Source organism: Acomys minous (assembly GCF_964271855.1).
Source record: "Acomys minous genome assembly, chromosome: 6".
Classification (NCBI taxonomy): Eukaryota; Metazoa; Chordata; class Mammalia; order Rodentia; family Muridae; genus Acomys; species Acomys minous.
The window spans coordinates 111,771,883-111,784,478 of NC_140487.1; the positions used below are offsets into that span (position 1 = coordinate 111,771,883).

General features: G+C 51.2%; 1 protein-coding gene and 1 long non-coding RNA gene across 2 annotated transcripts in view; one reads left to right on the plus strand and one right to left on the minus strand.

Moving 5' to 3' along the window:
• The window catches only part of LOC311601058, a 403,201-nt gene that overhangs the window by 223,286 nt on the left and 167,319 nt on the right, over window positions 1-12,596 (minus strand). The gene's annotated exons all lie outside the window — the stretch shown is intronic.
• On the plus strand, window positions 9,779-11,337 carry ID3 (inhibitor of DNA binding 3). The gene is made up of 3 exons (XM_084787195.1): window positions 9,779-10,155; window positions 10,271-10,353; window positions 10,827-11,337. The coding sequence occupies exons 1-2, from the start codon at window positions 9,856-9,858 to the stop codon at window positions 10,328-10,330; spliced, it is 360 nt and encodes a 119-aa protein (XP_084643321.1). The 5' UTR covers window positions 9,779-9,855; the 3' UTR covers window positions 10,331-10,353; window positions 10,827-11,337.

Sequence of the window (12,596 nt, forward strand, 5' to 3'; positions counted from 1 at the left end):
TCCGGAGGTTGTCCTAGACCTCCCAACTGTGCCCCTCATCTGCTCTCACACGTGGTGGGGGAGGTATTGAAACAACCACCTACCTCCCCTGTACCCTCTTTCCAGCCCTATCCAATAAGGCAGGAGAAACCGCAACAGAGACAACGCTGAATCTATCAAACCCTCGAACCCAGGAAACCACAGGCAGAGGCTGAGAAAGGCAAGGCGCCACTGAAATAGAGGCGCGGAAACAAAGGCGCAGAAAGAATGTCCTGGACAAAGGAGGAGAAAGAATGGACGTACAGACTCGGAAAAAGGCCTGGGGAGAGCGAGCGACGAAGGGGCCAGAAATGAGGGAACTAGACATGGGAGAATCAGGAGAGTAGAAGGGGAAGATGGAGAAGTCCGAGTTTGAGAAGAAGAGCGGAAGATGGAGACAGCGCTGGCAGGAGACCCAGGCGCGCGGGGCCGGGCGCCGGTCCCAGGTCCCCGGGGGCGGACCCTGCTGGCGGCGCCTGGCCCCGCTGCGGCCGTCGGAGCAGCCACATTCCTCCGGGTTTCCCACACATTCGCCATCAAAGAGTCCCCAAAGCCCCAGCTTTTCCCGCGCCCCTCCCCCGCCACTGGCTGGAGAAGCTATTTTTCACCCCCTCCTGGTCTTTAATCTGTTGTGGGAAAAGAAAGCGGCTTTTGTTGAACGAGGGGCTGCGCGGGGGGCGGGGAGGAGGCGCGGGCGATTGTGTGTCCCGCAGCTGCGCGCCAACTCTGGGGGTGGGGGCTGCCGGGGTGCAGGCCGAGCTGGGGCTGCCGGAGGGAAGGTGGGCCAGGGCGGTAGGAACTGCCTGGTCGAGGGGTGCAGGCCAAGTTGGGGCTTCCCATGAGGGTGGGTTAGGGCTATAGGGTGTAGGGACAGCCGGGGGTGCGGGCAGGGAGAATAGCAGTGAAGAGGCAATGGAGGAAAAGGCCACCAGAGTGCTGTCGCCATTGTCCTCTTGGCCAGGAGATTGCAGGAAGAGTCACACTGGTCTGGGCACATATAAGTCTGTCGAGGCTGGGGCTGAAGCCTTGGGAAGGACAGGGCGTGAAGAATCTGTTTGGTTTTTATGGTGCTGGGGAGAGCGCCCAGGGTCTCTTTAGACCAGCACTTTACCAATGAGCTACACCCTCAACCAGACAGTTTGCTCTTCAATCCGGGCGCCTGTAACCCTCTCACCTGGGGCCCAGGCACACAACTTATACTCAGGAGGTCTCACACCAGAGAGTGGGACGACACGATGCCTGACACCGCCCCCCCCCCCAAAGTTCTGTGAGGCTTCAAGGTGTTTCCTTCGAATTCCATGCCCAAAGCAAAAGTTTGCTCTCCTGCCCCCTCCACCGCAGCCCCAGTGTTCTGCCTCCCAACAGCTGTGTGACCTTGCTCAGGTTATGTCACTTCTATGAGCTCAGTCAATGCGTAAAATGCCCATTCAGTTAGGTTTGGTGGGACCCACCTTATATAATCAGAGCACCTGGAAGGCTGGGGCAGGAGGATGGAGAAGTACAGCCTGGGCTACATAGCACGACTGTCTCGTAAAACATAAAGAAACCAACAAAACCTGAAGTTCATGGCTGGCACTCAGCAGACGCTATCACTACACAATTCGGCTTTGGTGACTCACTACTATATACTCAGGAGCCCTGTGGCCTGCAGGAGGCTCTCCCCGTGAGCTTCTGGCACCCCAGCCTTTGGCAGCTCTCTGCAGAGATGTGGCTGGCCTGGTAGGGGGTAGGAGATCTTTTTCCTCTCTGGCAGGGTTACTCCTGTTACCAGGCCAGTCCCTCCCTCCGGTCCCATCTCCCTCTTCCCCTGGCAGCTTTTGAACTGCTGCTGGCTGGCTGGGCCCCAGGCCAAAGCAGGACAATGTCTGAGCAGGGTGGACACTATTTTTCAAGGTCTTTTTTTTTTTTTTTGGTCATCTTCATCTTTCCTTGCTGTGGACTCTGGACCTCTCTGTCCTTCCTGACCCCAAAACTCAACTATCTGCTTCAGAGAACATTCCATCTGGGAGTCACAGAACCGAAGGGCACCCTGAATTTGAACTTTTACACTTTCATTTTGTTTGCAGCACTGGATGTACTAGGGCCTACCCCCACCCCAGGGTCTGCTCACCCCACCCCACCCCCACCCACCACCCTCACCCCCCACCCCCACCACCTCCCAGGCTCAGCATTTCTAATTGAAACTTTGCAGGCCAGGGCCCTGTGGTAGGTGTGTATACTTACAATCTCAGTACCCAGAAGGCAGAGGCAGGAGGATCTCCATGAGTTATAAGTTAGGCTGGTCTACATATGAGTTCCAGGTCAGCCAGGGGAGCCCAGATAAACCCTGCCTTAAAAGAACAACATAAAAGCCAGGCATGGTGGCGCATGCCTTTAATCTCAGCACTCGGGAAGCAGAGGCAAGCAGATTGCTGTGAGTTCGAGGCCAGCCTCCTGTCCAGGACAGGCAAGGGTACACAGAGAAAACCTGTCTCGAAAAACCAAAAAAAACAAAGAACAACAAAAACAAAAACAAATTCTCTCTCTAAGTGGTAGTACTCCAAAAGTGCTGATAATTACTGGGGTTGAATTGAACTCAGTTGTCATTAATTCGTGTGTGTGTGTGTGTGTGTGTGTGTGTGTGTGTGTGTGTGTGTGTGTGTATGCATGCATGCGCGCGCTCACTTTGGTAGCACATATACTAAAGTTGGAACAATACAGTCAAGAGTAGCATGGCCTCTACAAGTTAGTGAAGCCTGCTGTCCCAGCACTCGGGAGGCAGAAGCAGGCGGATCTCTGTGAATTCGAGGCCAGCCTGGTCTACAGAGCAAGTTCAGGACAGACAAGGCTACACAGAGAAACCTTGTCTCAGAAACAACAACAACAACAAAAATTTTATTAGTATGTGGTGTGTACGTGTGCGTGTGCGTGTGCGTGTGTGTGTGTGTATGATGTATGTAAGGGTATATACACGCCACAGCATGCGTGTGGAGGTCAGAGGGCAACACTGTGGAACGGATTCTCTCATTCCACTCTCACGTGGTTCCAGACAACTTAGTCCATCAGGTTTGCTCAGCCGGTGCCTTTACCCTTACTGAAACGTTTCACTACACTAACTGGTGGCAATCCTCCTGCCTCTGCCTCCTGAGCTCTGAAACTATAAGTATAGGCTAGTAAGCCCTGGCTCGCAGGACTTAAAAGTTGTCTGTACCAGGACTTATAAGGGACACAGATGAATTCAAGGAACCCTTGTGCTATATAGTTAGACTCAGTCTCAAAAAACAAAACAAAACAAAACAAAAAACCCAAAACCCCGTCTACAGCTTCACCTCCATAAAACAAGCGCCTCACACAGGACCAGTGTAAGAAAGTTGCTCCCTCTGGCTTATTCTGTGCCAGAGGCAGAGCCAGCCCTGAGGCAGCCCGTGATCACTTAATGGGTTGGTGAAGTCAAGGGTTAGTTTGCTATAGGGTGGTGTGGCTGGACCAAGATGGAAAAGGGGGTCAACTCCAAGGTTTACTCCTCAATTTAGCGGGATTCGCTGTGAAACTTCAGAGGAACTGACACACTGCACGGAGAGTTGGGATGGTCTGTGCATGCTGAGCGTGTTCAGCACCCTTGAGTTTTATCTGAAGCATCTAAATAAAACACACCTTGGTTCGGCCACCTAATGAGCCAGGCTTACGTTTTCCCTATCTGGCGGAATCCAACCTTCTTAGGGGTTGGTGAAATGGTTCACCCATTAAAGTTGCTTGTCACCGAGCTTGGGGGCCTGAGCTTGGTCCCCTGGAGTCACCCAGTAGAGGGAGAGAAATAGCTTCTGGAACTGTCCTCTGACCAGCACGGAGTGACCACACAAATACACGCCATAGCAATAGTTCCCAAGAGGGTCCTTTGGAAGGATGGAAGAGAATGAATAAGATGCAGGAGGAGAAAAGCTTCGGAGGCAGGATGAAAATCCTGGAATCCAGGACTGGAGAGATGGCTCAGAGGTTAAGATCACTGACTACTTTTCCAGAAGACGTGGGTTCAATTCCCAGCACCCACATGGCAGCTCACAACTGTCTGTAACTAAGAGATCTGCTAGCCAGAGACATACATGCAGGCAAAATACTAACGCACATAAAATAAAAATAATAAATTATTTTTTACAAAATCCTGGAATCCTGGATTTACCACCTAACCGATATGTGGCCTGAGCACAGACTGCGCTGGCCTCTCTGAGCCCCTCTCTACAGGTGCAGATAATGGGCCGATGAAGCCAGGCGTGGCGGAGCACGTTTGTCATCCAAAGAGATGAGGTGAGAGTATTTTGAAGTCTAAGGACAGCTCAGGCTACACAGTGGGACTTTGTCTCAAGACAAACAGGCAGTGAGAAAATCCAGGGCTGGGGCTAACACTGAGAGCACAGTGCCTGCCTGGCACTCACAAGCCCTCAGGTTCTATCCTTAGCGCCTTAAAACCCAAACCAAACAACCAAACAACCAAACCCAACAAAATTAGGTCAACAGTTCTTGGCAAACAGGACTCAACAGACAATGATGAAGGCGACAGTGACTGTTCAGAGTATGTCTGAAGTGTAGAGGAGCTCCCCAAAATCTCCACATCTGTAAAGACTTATGTCCCCATGTTCCTTATACCGCCTTTCTTTCTTTCTTTCTTTCTTTTTTTTTGGGGGGGGGCGAGGGGAGGTTTCCAAGACAGGGTTTCTCTGTGTAGCCTTGGCTGTCCTGGACTCACTCTGTAGACCAGGCTGGCCTTGAACTCACTGTCTCTGCCTCCTGAGTGCTGGGATTAAAGGCGTGTGCCACCACGCCTGGCTATTTATTTATTTATTTATTTAAATTACTTATACAGTGTTCTACATATACACTTGTGGGCCAGAAGAGGGCATCAGGTTACATTATAGATGGTTGTGAGCCACCATGTGGTTGCTGGGAATTGAACTCAGGACCTTTGGAAGAGCAGACAGAACTCTTAACCTCTGAGCCATCTCTCCAGCCCCCTTATATTGCCTTTCCTAATAGTGGCCACATTTCTGGCATCTGTCTCCAGAGGAAGCACCAATTTCAAGGGGCACCTTGGACCCCACTGAACACATCCTATCACATAAAGGTTTTGACTCCCTGTACTCTTTCCCCTATGGTGCCCCCAGCTGTCAGGTGGGTAAATATCATTTCTTCCCAACTTTATGTAGCTGATAAGTGAGTGAAGGCAAAAAGTCTGGCCAATGCCAGGATCTTTTGTGCCTTCCTTGTAGCCTCTGGTTCTTGGGGTGTACTTTGGGGTTCGAATTTGCTGAGGGGAGCAGGGATGGATTGGCTCTCAGTGTATGGCTGGAAAGCTCCCAAAACATCTTTCCAGCCACTTTCTGAACAAATAGGTAAATATCAGAAAAGGCATGGGCTAGCAGGATGGCTCAGCGGAAATGTGCTTTCACTGCAAGCCTGAATGTCTGAGTTTGATCCCTTGACCCAGAGTAGAAGAATCAGATTTCCAAAAGTTGTACTCTGACTTGCTTGTGTAAGCCGTGGCATGTACACTGTAGCACGTGTGTGACCACACTTACAATATACATATATCACTTATACTTTTTGTTTTGTTTTGTTTTCCGAGATAGGGTCTCTCTATGTAGCCTCAGCTGTCCTGGACTCGTGCTTTGTAGACCAGGCTTGCCTCGAACTCACAGCGATCCCCCTGCCTCTGCCTCCTAAGTGCTGGGATTAAAGGCCAGCGCCACTATGCCTGGCTTACTTTTTTTTTTTTTTAAATACATCTTCTGGGAACCTTGAACTGACCAGAGTGGTCAGCAAGTCAGGGGAACAGAAGGGTTGGATCTTGTCCACAGGGCAGTCACAGACATTTCGCCTTGGACAACCTTGGACAAGGTTGTAAGGTGCTCTGGATGCCCGGGTCTACACATGGAGAAAAGCTAGCCAGCTAGGCTGACAGAAGCCCGCTTTAAGCAAGACATCTGCAATCCCCATCATCCTTACATTGACTTTGAAATTCACAGCCTAGAGACCCCACTGCCATCACGGCTTAAATTTCTAAAGACGAAACAGTAATAGCTTACAGTTCTGCCAGCTCCTTAAAAAAAAAAAAATCAGAGAGCACAACATCGCCTTTTTTTTTTTTTTTTTTTTTTTTTGGAATAATTTTGGCAGAGGAAGATGCAGTTCCTGGAAATGCTTACAAAATGATTCCTGACACTAGGAGGAGATAGTTAAAAGAGGGGAAAAGGAAAGACAAAAGTTATCTACATACAGATAGAAAGGAGGAAGGTGGAAAGAAAGGGGATAAACAGAAGAACCAAAAGAGAAAGGGGGGGCTTTAAAGGGCCCCAATTCAGGGGACGTTATCAAGGTCTCAACATCTGCGATTCACAAGCGGCTCGCTGGCTAGGGTGGCGCAGGCCCCGCCCCTATCTCGGGTGTCGGGCGCTCATTGGTTGGAGAGGCAGTCGCCGGCCGGTGACTGCCCGAGGAAAGGTTGCCTGGGACACGCATCCCTGTGTGAACGCATGACGTCCCACCCTGGCGCCAGGCTGTCTGGGGCTGAGTCTTAGATCAACACAGCTGTGGGACCCGGACCCACAGCTGGGCAAAGGAGCGGATTCCTCAACAAAAAATAGGATTGTGGGAAAAGTTCTGAAACAAAAACAGCGCAGACAAAAGCCTTAATGACATCCTTTCATAAAAATAAAAAATGCAAGAGGGGGGAAAAAGCTGGTAAAAGGAGCAGAACTGGGAACAGAAAGTTCAGAGGCGTTTGGAGTAAGAGGCTGAGGCCCCGCCACCGCTAAACAAGTTGCAGACGGCCAGGCAAGCCGGCCAGTCTGCTGTGCAGGGTCGAGAGAGTCTTTAGGGTTTAAACTCTATTCACTGTTCCCAACCCAGCCGAAACCCACTCCTTTCAGACTTAGACTCTTAGGTCAGAAAAGACCCTTAAAGGTCATTTGCTCCCTCTTTCCCTTCCCCCAAAGTAAGGTCCTGGAAGAAAGGATTTGTGTCCAGAGGTAAGTTACTAGCCTGGAAAGGACAGAATGCGGCTTGATAACGTCACGCCTTTCTGTTCTATCCCACACATTTCAGCCTGGGAAGCATAACAAGGAAATAATAAATGCTATGAAGGGCACTTTGCAAGCCGTAAACCCAGTAAACCCTCTACCCACTCTTCTAGCCTGAGGCACCAAAGGTAGTGATGGCGGACACGAGAGGAGAAAGTAGACCTGGGTGGCCTACGCACCTACGGAACACCTGGTCCCATGCTGAACTAACTAACGCCAATGGAGGGTGCTTGCCGGGTGCTTCTCAGGCGCTGAAGATTCTTTTTTTCAAGACAGGGTCTCACTAATTATTCCCTGGCTGTCCTGAAACTCACTGTGGAGACCAGGCTGGCCACGAAGGCACAGAAATCTGCCTTCTGAGCGCTGGGGTTAGAGACCTTTTTTTTTCCCCCTCACCAAAATAAATGAGGTCGGAGCCGGGTGTAGTAGCACATCCCTTTTAACCCCAGCACTAGAGAGACAGAGGATCTCTGCGTTTGAGGACAAGCTTGATCTACAGAACAGCTAGGGCTACAACAGAACACCCCTGTCTCAAATAAATAAATAAATAAATAAATAACAGATAGGTGAATGAATGAAGTCATTTTCATTAGCTCCACTTAACAGGCAAGAAAATTGAGGCGCGGAATAATTTACTCCAAGTTCACACAGTCAGTGTATCAAAACAAATAAAGTTTTGAACATAGGTCAGCCAGATATTGAAGGCCTTGATTTTTCTAGAAGCTCCTGGCTTGACTACTTTGCGCAAACATGCAAAAGTCTTCGGGACAGGCAAAGAAAGGACCTTCTGTTTAGTTATTCGGGAGTCCCCACAGTCACAGAGTTCCCTTCCCATGACCAAATAAATAAGCTGGCATTTTGCTTCTTCAGCCTATAGGGACTGGCATGGGTTTTCACAGGTTAGCGCCCCCCCTGCCCTTTTCTCTAATACTGAAATAGCTGGCCTTGAGAACTTGAATATTCCCAGGAGAAAACTTCCAGAGACTTCTTTCTTGGAACACAGGGCAATGTGGTGTGATGGAAAAGAAGGCGGCTCCAAGACTGGCTTTACCTGTGATGTGATTCTCGGCACGTTTTAATGCCCTCTCCCATCCAGCCCTTCGCTGTCCCACACAAGCATAGAGTTCTGGGGAGTCAGAAAGTAATTCCTTATCTCCCCACCCCATCCCCCACCCCCCACTCCCCATCATCAAAGTCAGGGGATCTGGGCTTGCTCAAGACTGTAGATGTAGAGCTGGCTGATTGAACCCAGGGCCTCTGGCTTCCTAGACCCAGTAGTGTCCTTCCAGCCATTGGAACTGTCCCAGCTCAGAGGTCCCGATGTCCTATAGATCGGTGCCACACACCACTGAACACTTAATCGTTTCCTGTGTTAATCTTGTCCCCAGACATTGTGTGACTTTCTTGAGAGCCAAGAGCCTCTGTTTCACGTGAAGCAACCTCATAAATATTTACCAGGCTGACTGATTAAGAGAGCAATCTTGGCTTGGGGAAACCCCACCTCGTCTTTTTCCAAGATGGAAGCCGCAGCCTTGGAACTTACAGAGGCTTCAGAGTCTGGGAAGTGGGGAGAAGGCAGGCACTGTCCTTTTGCAATCTGGGATGGGCCCCACACCGGCTGGCTCCTCTCCTGATCTCTCAGCCGGTGACAGAACTACCTCAACAGGCCTAGGCCTAATCACGTCCAGGTGGCCGCCCCTACAACCGGGCGGGCTGCCGGTGGCGGGTGAAACTGCTATTGTTTTCTACACAGAATGTAGAAAGTGAGGGGAGGGAGGGAGGGAGGGAGGTTGTGAAAAAAAAAAAAGCGAGGAAACACGAGGTAGGAGAGATCTGCTGACCCATTTGGTGTATGTATGGCTGTGGAGAGGGCCCTTCCAAAAAGGGGTTTATGCAGAAAACATTCCTTCTAGTCCGCCATTTTGAAACCTTGTCCAAATTTCTAACCTAACTCACTCCCACAGAACAACCGGGCACGTATTTAGTTCCTTAAGTAGTTCATGGGGCAAAAGGTCCAGGCTTTTTCTTTCTCCGTGGAAAAGGCTTGGATTCGGGCTGCTTTTCTTCTCTTTTATCCTCTTTGCCTTTGCTGCTCAAATAAATAGTGTTCTTTGCTCAAAGCTCCCCTTCCCTCCTCCTTCTGCAATCTCAGCGCCTAGCCCAAATCTGTTTTCTTCATTGTAACCTCAGCTTCACCGCAATTAATTTTTTTCCCCCTCTGGTCACAAGATAATTCCTGACGCCAGTGAGTCTGGAGGTCAGACGAGCAGCAAATTGGGGAACAAGGCGGCACTAATTCCTTACAAGTTTCCCTTGAAAATATGAGAGAGAGAGAGAGAGAGAGAGAGAGAGAGAGAGAGAGAGAGAGAGAAAGTGGGTTCGAACCAGTGTTGGGCAGGGGGCAGGGCAGCTCAAGGCTCCTGGGCGCCGCCAGAAAAGGCAAATTCTTAAAGTTAATGGTTTTAAGTGATTTTTTCAAATCTGTGCTGGCTCAAGAGCCCCGCCTCTCCTCGGTATCTACAGCTTCCTCATTCCTCGCATCCGCGGCTCAGCGGTCCTCGGCGTCAGACCAGCCTGAAGAAGCCTGTTAGCAATTTAAACCCACTGTGAACGCCCAGGGCCGGGAAGGCGGTGCCCAGGGCGGGCGGAGGCGGAGCCTTGGGCGGGCTAGTTTGAATAAGGGGGTGTGTCCCAGGGCGGACTCTATAAGGGCCCGCTGCCGCAGGCGTGCGCGCACTGTTTGCTGCTTTAGTGGTTCGTTTCTAACCTCTACCTTTACTCTACGAACATGAAGGCTCTGAGCCCGGTCCGCGGCTGTTACGAGGCGGTGTGCTGCTTGTCGGAACGTAGCCTGGCCATCGCGCGGGGTCGCGGCAAGAGCCCGGCGGCCGAGGAGCCACTTAGCCTTCTGGACGACATGAACCACTGCTACTCGCGCCTGAGAGAACTGGTGCCGGGAGTCCCGCGAGGCACCCAGCTTAGCCAGGTGGAAATCCTGCAGCGTGTCATAGACTACATACTCGACCTGCAGGTGGTCCTTGCAGAGCCGGCGCCTGGACCCCCGGACGGTCCGCATCTTCCGATCCAGGTACGCGAGGGAGCCAGACTGGGATGAGCTGAGCATGCGGGCTGGGATGCTGCGGGTCTCCCCCACCGAGTCCCCGAGTGCCTTAGCTAACTCGTCTCTTCATATCCTTTCACAGACAGCTGAGCTCACTCCGGAACTTGTGGTCTCTAACGACAAGAGGAGCTTTTGCCACTGACCCGGAGGTCCTGGCACCTCCCGGTAAGTTTTCTCTTGACGCGGGCGAGAAGGGAGGCTTGCATGGGAAGCGCTGCGGTTGACAGAACATTGCAAAGCTTAGGATTCCCTCGGTTTAGAAGGCAAGAGAGGGAAGAGATTTAGCCGTAGAACCAATGTCAGTATCACGTGCAGTTCTAATGCACGCTGCCTCTCTGCTCAACGCGGGTGGCCAAAGCCCAGGGCAAGTGGGCGCGCAGGTCGCACCAAGTAGCCTTTCAGTAAAGGGAGCCCACCCCCGTTCCCACTAGTGTCATTTCAAAGCGGGAGGGGGAGTGGTGGCTCCGCCTGTAGTCCTTTGGCGCCAACTGGGTGGAGGCAATGTGGGGCGCGGAGTTATCAGCTGGAGGTAGGGACCGAGTTTCCTCCCTGGCGCCGGCCAGTCTGCGGCGGCCTCCGCCTGGGCGCGCTCGGCGGAAACTGACGGCTCTCTCGCTCTTCTCTCCTCCCCCGCCCAGAACGCAGGTGCTGGCGCCCGTTCCGCTTGGGACCCTGGGACTCTGGGACCCTCTCTCCAGCCGGAAGCCCGAGGGCATGGATGAACCTCGATCTAAACCAGCCCTCTTCACTTCCCCTAAACTCCTGCCTCGAGGCTGGACCTGGAGCCCGAGAGCGAAGGACTGAATTTGGGTGACCTGAAGAGCTAGCGCTGGTCAGCAGCTGAGCAACGTCACCCTGTCCCGACCCTGACTCCCAAGTCTTAAAAGACTGGCTTTTCTGAGAATGCGGGTGTCGAGAAAAGAGGGTGTGTGTGAGAGTGGCTGCCCTGCACACTGCCACAGCAGCATAAGCGCTGGTCTTCTGGTCTCCTTGGAGAATGGCTCTGCTGCCCGGATTATGAACTCTATAATAGAGTATATAGCTTTTGTACCTTTTTTACAGGGAGGTGACTTTCTGTAATCATGTGATTGTATATTAAACTTTTTATAAAAGTTAACATTTTGCATAATAAACCATTTTTGAACACATTATATGACGTCACGCGCCATCTTCCCATTTCTTACGCGGCTGTCATTAGGAAATATCCTGGGTGCTTGGCAGCAACGGATTTGCGCGCCCTAAAGCTGGTGCTGAGGGATAGGGTGGTTTGTTGTTAGGAAGGATTTATGATGGTGAATCCCTAAATCCATTGGGTGTTAAGAGCAAGGATCTGTAATCTGTGTTCCTACTTTCAGCTACAAACTACCCAGCAAATTTGCTGCTCAATTTTTCTTTCAGTCCCTTGAAGCTTTGCAATGGCTTCTCCGATGCTACTAATTATTGGTGGTACCTTCCTGGGTCTTTGCAGGCGACGTGTGGTGACCTGGTGAAATCAGGCCTGGTTTCATTTCCCTCCACGCTTTCTGGTCTGGCTGCCACGCCACTTTCGAACTTGGGGGGGGGGGGAGACCCTGGTTGTTACACCATTAATCACAGCACTTGGGAGGCAGATGTATCACTGGAGTTTGATGCCAGTGGAAAACCTTCATCAAACCAAAGTTTTGCCTCAAATCTGCAGCCATTTTCAGGGACGGAGCCTAGCTGGGAAGCAAGGCTGCAGGTTGCCTTAATTGCTCTGGTCAACTTCAACTTTGACCAGGGATTTTGAGCTAGGATTGTGGTGGGCAGGATTAGGACCGGAGACTGGCCCTTTTAAGGAGTTACGCCTGGGAGTGGGTCAAAAGGCAAGCTGTCAACCTATGCCGCATCTATGCACCTCCAATATGGTGTCACCCCAGGTGGGTTGCACCAGGCTCCCGTCCTCACTGAATTCCAGTTTATATGATCTAAGCTGTGTTGGGCCTTGGCATGTGTTACTATTTCATAACAAACAGGTCATGTCATTACCCTTTGTGCATTGACCTTAGTGAACTTTTTGGGGGTGAATCAGGGTCGTGTGTGTGTGTGTGTGTGTGTGTGTGTGTGTGTGTGTGTGTGTGTGTGTGTGTGTCCTGGTTTCTGGACAAATGGAAGATTTGAACACCCTTCAGGAAGCACACATGAAATTTCCTACAGTAATATCAGACCTCCAACTTTCAGAGGTCCTGGTCCCATGTGAGAAAACTTTGCCCTAAATAAGTTTAAGACCCTGGCAGCACCCACCTTAGGGGGTTGTGTGTTAACGTGTGCTAAAGCCCTTGAGGAGTGAAAATCCTGGATTGACTGAGTACTGCAGGCTACAGGCTGCGCCTCCACAAAGCCCCAGTCTCCTCCACCTTCTGACCAGGCAGCTGCTCCGAGGGGTCTTT